The sequence below is a fragment of the Chinchilla lanigera genome, unplaced genomic scaffold (genome assembly GCF_000276665.1).
Source record: "Chinchilla lanigera isolate Chin_1 unplaced genomic scaffold, ChiLan1.0 scaffold00084, whole genome shotgun sequence".
Lineage (NCBI taxonomy): Eukaryota > Metazoa > Chordata > Mammalia > Rodentia > Chinchillidae > Chinchilla > Chinchilla lanigera.
Window position 1 is genome coordinate 9,154,300 of NW_004955485.1, and position 7,766 is coordinate 9,162,065.

Genomic DNA, 7,766 nt, shown 5'->3' on the forward strand with positions numbered 1-7,766 from the left:
TTTTTTTTGGTTTTTCTCCGGTACCGGGAACCGAACTCACGACCTTGCGCTTGCCAGGCAGGCGCTTTGCCGCTGAGCTAAATCCCCAGCCCCAGCTATTGGGTTTTGAATTCGGAAAGGAGGGAGGGGTTTTGGGGGATTTCGCCGTCTAGGATCTAAGTAAGAGAAGAAGAGGATCAGAAGCGCGGGTCTCAAAAAAAAAAAAGAAGCTCAGGTCTCAGGCGCGGACCCAGGGAGAGTCGGCCTAGCTGGCCTAGCGGCCGGTAGCTTTATAGCCGTTGCCCAGGAAACGGGAAGGAGCCGGAGCAGAGCTTAGTTTAGAGTGACAGGACCCACAGCAAAGGGCGGGACTTCCCCCTCAGGCTACACCTCCCCGGGAGGTGCGGCTTGCCTGCGACTGATCGGCTCCGGGGCGGGGCTTGAAGCTCATGTCCTAACTGAGAAGAAAAGGGGTTTTGCTTTTCTGACCCATAAGGCAGGGGTCTAGGAGGGACTAGAGTCTGACTGGCACCACCCCATCCACCCAACACACACACAGGATCAGAACTCAAGCTGGCCCAAAGACTGGTCAGTGCTCCAGGACCCCAGCTATTTCCCCCCTTAGAACAGGGGCCGGGAGCTCTGCGAAGCTGAGAGGGACAGGAAGAGTGGCTGGTCTGCTGAGCCCTGCCAGCTCTCTCCACGTGGCTTAGCATTATCTCCAGGACATCAGTGATTCTGTTATACACCAACCTGGGTTTGCTTTGCCGAGACTCCTGCACCTCACTGCATAAGTGGGTTCACCCTACATAGATTCTCCAGGGAGAGCGAAAGAGGTTCCCAAAGGCCAAAGCTTCACTGCAGAAGAAGCTTCAGTGCTGATCAGAGGGCTGGTGCCAGGCACTGGGCAGACCGGCAGCACAGGCTGGAACTGACACCAGGATAGGTGGTCAGCTAAGGGTTGTCCCACCTTCAGTCAAGGCAGTGAATCTTTGCTTATATGAGAGCTACAGACTGTTGAGGACTAAATTCCCTAGTGGCCGTAGGGAAGGGTTTGTATATACCTATGGCAGAAGAAGCTTCAGTGCTGATCAGAGGGCTGGTGCCAGGCACTGGGCAGACCGGCAGCACAGGCTGGAACTGACACCAGGATAGGTGGTCAGCTAAGGGTTGTCCCACCTTCAGTCAAGGCAGTGAATCTTTGCTTATATGAGAGCTACAGACTGTTGAGGACTAAATTCCCTAGTGGCCGTAGGGAAGGGTTTGTATATACCTATGGATCAGTTCGTTTTGCTGTTCTGTAAACAAACTGGATCCAGGGATGAGGGTCCCTGGAATGTCAAAGGGACCAGAAAAGTGACCCGGCTGGCGGCTGGCCGTGGACAGGGGATATGGTGGCTTCAGAGCCCCGGGCTTCAGCTCACACCCTGCTGCCTCACCTGGGGAAGCTGTGGGCAGCTTTCTTAATGTTCCAAGCCAGTGTCTCTGCTAACAGTGGGCACGACCTGCCAGGTGTGGTGGCAGAACTTGCAACCCCTGCTACTTGAGAAGCTGAGGCAGGAGGGTCACAAATTCAAGGCAAGCTTGGACGATTTAGAGACCTTGACTCAAAATACAAAGCTTAACAGGCTGGAGATGTAGCTCAGTGCTCGCTGGGCTCAGTACGAAGGCACGGGCACACGGCACGCCTGCCCCACAGGTGTGGTGGTGAAGACCCGGAGCGCCTCCTCTGAGCCTGGCGCCACACGGCAGGACTTGGAACAGGTCCTGCGTAGCTCTGGCTCCCCAGCAAGAAAACTTCTGCTTACCCCAGAATGAGTGAGTGACCCTGAGCGATTCGCTCAGGCTGCTGGGGAACCGCCAGCCCAACATTCCTCTCCGCCACCTAGTACAGCTCTGGGCTGAAGAGGGCCGAGAAGGGCTGTTTCCCTGCAGGGAGCGGGGTGGATTTTACTGCACCCTCTCTGTGCAGTTGCCTTGTGTTTACCAAAGCTAAGACTTAAGGGAAGAGAGGCAACGATACCTTGGAGAATAGTAGCTCTTATCAGCTCTCCATAGGCACGAACTTTCAACCTCATAAAAATAAACGAAGGGGCTTGCCGAAGCATGGAAGGAGGGGAGGACCCTGGAGTGGCGGGAGTGCTAACTGTCGGGGGCTCCTGCAGGCCTGTTTCCCTGCAAACTGAGGACTGATGGGGGTGAGGGTGCTGACCCCCTAAAAGCTTCTCTCTGACGGAGTTGGGCAGTCCTTGGCCATGTCCTCTCCCTCTCTTCAGAGGCCCTCCTGGGAAGCCCAGGTGACCACCCCACCCCATTTGCCTGCAGGAAACCAAAAAGCCCAGAGCTGCTGGAGAGGGAAATGAAGGCAGGGCTCCATCTTTGGAGGGAATAAAAAGGGAGATTGGCCAGATGGATCTTCTAAGCTCAGAGCACCCTCTGCAGGAAACCAAAAAGCCCAGAGCTGCTGGAGAGGGAAATGAAGGCAGGACTCCCATCTTTGGAGGGAATAAAAAGGGAGATTGGCCAGATGGATCTTCTAAGCTCAGAGCACCCTCTGCCGGGGACTGAGGCTCCTGCAGATAGGGGCCTGGTCTGGGAGAGCTGCAGGCAGACTTCCTCCTGACACTTAGAGAGTGGAAACAAGTACAGATCTACAAAGAGGTGCACCATTTATTGACTAACCAGGGCATGGAAGCTGTTCTCCTGCAAGGCAGTGCGTTAGAGAAGCAGGGAAGTGATCTCCCAGGATCCCAAGGGGCCCTCTGCTCTGCCCCACTCAGCTGTTCAGCCACAGGGCATGGGAGCTGGAGCTGCGATCATCCAATCCACACTCGGGATTCAGCACCTCCTGTTCCGTGCAAAATCCCCGCCTTCCATTTGGCTTATTCCCCCGAGGCCTGGGCCCTCTTCTTGGAGAAGACAGCAGAGGGAGAAGGACCAAGCCCAGAAAAGCAGGATGCACTGGGGGTGGGCTTAGTGTTAGAGGACTGGCCTAGCATATGCAAAGCCCTGGATTCTGTCCCCAGCACCCGAGGAGAGGAGAGAAAAGAAAAGGAAGGGAAGAGGTTAAGACAGGGGCTGTGTGGCAAGCGCAAGGTGGTGAGTTTGGTTCCCGGTACTGGAGAAAAACCAAAAAAAAAAAAAAAAAAGACAGGGGCTGTGGGAAGGTCTCAAGGGCTGATGGGACGCAGATCCGCCTTAGATCACACATGTGGGGCCTGTGGGGTTAGCACCGTCCCACTGTGTCCCTCGGAGGGAGCGTGGCGGCAGCTCCTGCAGCAGGAGGCTCATCCTGCCTGTGTGGCTTTCTGGTTGGGAGAGGACCTGGGCTTCTCAGGGTTCTGCGTGAGGTCACAATCAGAGGAGACCAAGAACGTCTACGGTTGTGCCTGGAGACGGCACATGGCAGTGTGGGGGACAAGAGGACATGCTGCTCTGTTCGGCACAGAAGAAGCGAAGCTACTCCAGGACATGGGGGTGGCACTGAGGAGTGCACAGGCCCCCCCTCCCTGGTCCCAACATGCCTTCCTCTGCCACCCCTGGTCCTCAGCCACTTTGGGAAGCCAGGCTATCAGAAGCCTGAATGAAGGGGCTGGGGATTTAGCTCAGTGGCAAAAGCGCCTGCCTGGCAAGCGCAAGGTCGTGAGTTCGGTTCCCGGTACTGGAGAAAAAAACCAAAAAAAAAAAAAACCAAAAAAAAAAAAGAAGCCTCAATGAGTCAGCCCAGGTTGGTCCACTACTGTCCTGGAGCTCCGCCACGTCCAGGGGTGAGGTGCTGTTGGCAGTGACTTGGCCAAGGGAATGCCTTAAGGAAGAAAGTCCCGCCGGAAACCTGGCTTGCTGATGGCTGAGGAGGGAAGCCAGGCATCGGATCATCCCAGGATGGCACGTCTGCGGCTGGACCCAATGAATAAACACATACATGCATCATGTATGTATGTAGGTAGCGCAGGAGGGATTGTGTAACTCTGCTTTTTGAAACCAGAGAGGAGAGAAAGGCGTACAAGGGTGCCTCGTAAGGGTGCCTCGTCCAGCTTAGTGGATCGCTGGTCTCAATGGCGACTGTCCTACCAAGTTCCCTGAAGAGTACCAGGCAGACGGCAAGTGGCGGAGACAGCAAGGTGGGCCTAACCAGCAGTCCAGGCGGACAAGGAAGGGGCTGGTCCTCGTCAAAGCCCCTTGTTGTAGTAAACCTCCGAGATGCTGGGGTTTTGCTCACGGATCTGGGCGCTCAGCTCCGGCTCCAGCCTGCTCACGCGGATGGAGCTGCGGCAGAAGAGCACAGTGACGGCCCCGCACCCGCTCCTCCCAGGCTGAAGAAGCCTCTCCTTCTGCTTCCAGAAGGGCTGGCTCGCTGGCATTCTCCTCCCCCGATCAGCTGAGGGCCCGCGGGCCTCCCCAGAGCACGCCAACGGGCCGTGGGTCCCGGGGTGCGCAGCGCTCCCAGCCAAGCAGGGGCAGCACTCACCTCCGCTGGGGGAACAAGGCACAGCACAGAGGGGTGGCAAACACCAGGCTGCGGGAGAGGAGTGTTCGAAGCTTTGAGAGACCTTGGCCTAAGAGCGCCCTCCCCGCGCCCCACCCACAGAGGTACTGGTAGCCCTGGGCGTGGAGGTGGATTCTTTCTTCTTTTATGGTGCTGGGGACGGAAGCCAGGGCCTCAGGTATGGCAAGCAGAAGCTCTGAGCTACACTCCCAGCCCTAGGGGTGCAGGCTGATGAGGGCCAAAGGTCCTTCTGGGAACGTTAAGCTCAGTCTCGACATGAGGTTCTGGCTGAGGAAAGAGGCCCCAAATCCCCGATCCAAGGCCCCACGGCCGGAAAGTGGCAGGATCGGGAATTAAGTGAACAGGAGGCTCTGGATGGCACCAAGGAGACATTTCCATGGTTGTCTGGTGGGTGAAGACTAGAACTCTTCAACTAAACTCAACCTTTGAGGCCAGGGGTCACCCCTATCACACACAGTGTGCCCCACACCCGCTGGACACACGAGTGGAGTGTGTACATTATCGTCTTAAAGGCAGCACATGCACCACGGACGGGGGCTCCCCGTGCCCCGGCTGGCCCCTGAACACTTACCAGAAGCCCACCAGCCCCACCTGCAGGGGCGCCCCCAGCCAAGGACGGCGCTGTGGGAGACAGAGAGACAATGGAAGGCTCTGGGCCTCGTCCGGAGCCCCACCCCTGCTACCCACAGGCCTCCAGCCGCCCCGCCCCCAAGTCCTGCCTTTGAGCCCTGAGAAGTATGGTTCTTTGCTCCTTCCAAGCCCACGACTGGCTGGGCCCTCCAGCCAGGCCTACACTACTTCCCAGCACCCCCCACTCATTCTCACCTAGGAGAGCTGCTTCCCCTGGTACTCCCTGGCCCCTGCTCTTCCCTCACTTCTTGCAGGAGTTGCTTTCTCCAAGAAGTGGCCTCTGAACCCCCACTTCCTTTCATCCCAGCTGCATGAAACTGTCCCTTGCCAAACACTCTAGCCATAAGAACTACCATTCTGTTATTCAAATGTGCAAGCCTGCTCCTGCCTCAGGACCTTTGCACTGGCTGCTTTTTCTAACTGGAACACTCTTCTCTGTGCTCTTTGCCTGGCTGTCTCCTTCTCATCCTTTGGGACCGTAGAGACCTCTGCTCTGATACACCTACCCAAGCTGCTCTCCCCCACTGGCTTTCTATGAAGCTCGTACACAATTCGTAATGCTGTGTTTATTGGTTGCTTCTTTGTTCATTGGTTTCTGCACTAGACTATAAACTTCATGAGGACAGGGACTACGGCTTTCTAGTTCTGCGCTGCCTTCACAGCCAGAGCTCGTATCCCTGCACCTTGCTGCCCTGTCCCATGTGCGTGGGTGTGGTGCACCTCTGTTAGGAGGGGACACTGTGAGGGACAGCATAAGTCATGAAGCATATCGGTGACAGTTCACTGCTGTGTCACAGGCCTCCAGTGTGACACCAGTTCCTACAAGGCAGAAGCCCTTCCGCCCCTTGTCTTCCTCCCTCCCCCTCCATGCCCTTCCCTGTAGCCCCGTTCATTCCCGCTGAGTGCAGGGAGGTGCAGGGCTGGGAGAAGGGATGGCAAGTCTCAGCCTCAGGCCAGGCTGGGAGCTGTCACTCCCTGCTGCCCCCAGAACTTCCAGGATGGGAAAAGTGAGTCACCCACCTTCAGGAAGTCCTTCTTCTCCAAAGCATCCATGATCACTGGGGGAACCGCTGAGGGGAGAGTGGGGCGGAAGAGGGAGTTAGTGAAGCAAAGTCGAGAACCCCAAAGGAGGAAGGCCCCCCGCTTCCCAGCTCCTCTCACTCCCCGAGGATCTTACTGCCTGATTCCAGAACCCCGAGAACCTCAGCCCTCCTCTCTCAAAGCCGCCCACGTGCCACCAGCCACATCCTCACCCATGGCAGGGATCGCCATCCCGATCCACCAGCCACACCCTCACCCATGGCAGGGATCGCCATCCCGATCCTCGACACCACCACCTGGAAGATCCCCTGCTTGGCTGCCGTGACTGAGTGGCCCAGTCTCTGCCCTGCCTCATCGGTCACTGGGATGCCAACCTGCAGCTCCCTGGGGAGAGGGGGGGGTCTGGGCTCAGATCACAGGCCCCAAGTGCCCCCTGCAAAGCCTCAGTGGGCAGCTGCTCCCTGGGGTCCTTCACACATCCTACACCCAAAGGCTGGTTCTCCCACCCCAGGATCCCAGGCCCAGAGGTTCAGCCGGACACGACCGCAGCCACCCTGGGCTGTGACCACCATGACTGCCCCTGAGTAATGCTGCTTAGTTTTCCCTGCAATTTCCGCAGCAGACCCTAAGCAAAGGCACTGGAGAGGGTGCGGGGCTGTGCAACTCACACCCAGGCGCAGTCACTATCAAGATCATGCCTGATCTTCGTAGCAGCTTAGGTACATTTTGGCTTGCATTAGTCACTTTTGTCCTGACCATTATATACGCCCCCTCTTCCAACCCAGGTCTCATGTATCCAGTGAGCCTGCTGCTGCCAGGGCCACACTTCTGCCATGAGTCCCCAGTAAACTGCACCCTGTTCAACCCTGGACCTGTCTCCCTATTTCCACCCCGTAGTGACTTGGGGCTGGTCCTCATCTGCTGGGACAGGGTTGTTCCAGAACACAGGCTCGTGTCGGGGGCATAGCTCAGTGGCATAAGCGCTTGCCTGGCAAGCCTGCGGTCATGAGTTTGATTCCCGGTACCAAAAAAAAAAAGGAAACCAGAACACGGGCTCAGACTGAGACGGGGCCCAGCAGCCCCCGGGCAGGGAAGGAGAGGACTGTCCTGGGGGAGCTGGGTGGCACGGCTTCGAGGCAGGAAACATACACACTGGGCATGGCCATGCCAGGAGCCGGGACACTCACCTCTGCCTCATCAGGGGGATGTTGATGCAGTTGGCAGCAGCCACTGCTGCAAAGGGCACAAATCTGCCAACCAAGGCGGGTAGGTGCTGGGGAGGAAAAGTACCATTCAGGGGCCTGAGGACCATGAGTGGGAGGGACCCTTGGGAGAATGGGGCGTCACAGGCCAGGACGGGAGGACAAGCGGGTAGAAGCACTGGATAAAGGAGGAACGGGGTCAGTGGGGATCCTTACCTTGGTGAGGGATTTGAGCCCCAGAGCTGTGGCCACAGCGCCTGTGGTGGCACTCACGTAGGCTGTGCCCAGCTGCCTGTGGGTAGAAGAGCATGTCAGAAGGCAGAGACGAAGAGCCCAGCGCGCGGCTCAGGATGCCTTAGGGATGTGCAGCGCAGGAGGCATTGGAAGGCACCCTCAGGCAGAGAACC

General features: G+C 57.4%; 1 protein-coding gene across 1 annotated transcript in view; it reads right to left on the bottom strand.

The window, feature by feature from the left end:
- Positions 1 to 3,357: 3,357 nt before the first annotated feature.
- Positions 3,358 to 7,766, bottom strand: part of Sfxn3 (sideroflexin 3) — a gene marked incomplete at its 5' end in the record, with an annotated part of 7,587 nt that continues 3,178 nt past the window's right edge. The window contains 7 exon segments of the mRNA XM_005403880.2: positions 3,358 to 4,245; positions 4,448 to 4,495; positions 5,058 to 5,107; positions 6,137 to 6,186; positions 6,414 to 6,541; positions 7,345 to 7,430; positions 7,576 to 7,651. Coding sequence (XP_005403937.1) covers positions 4,149 to 4,245; positions 4,448 to 4,495; positions 5,058 to 5,107; positions 6,137 to 6,186; positions 6,414 to 6,541; positions 7,345 to 7,430; positions 7,576 to 7,651 — 535 coding nt within the window. The 3' untranslated portion in view covers positions 3,358 to 4,148.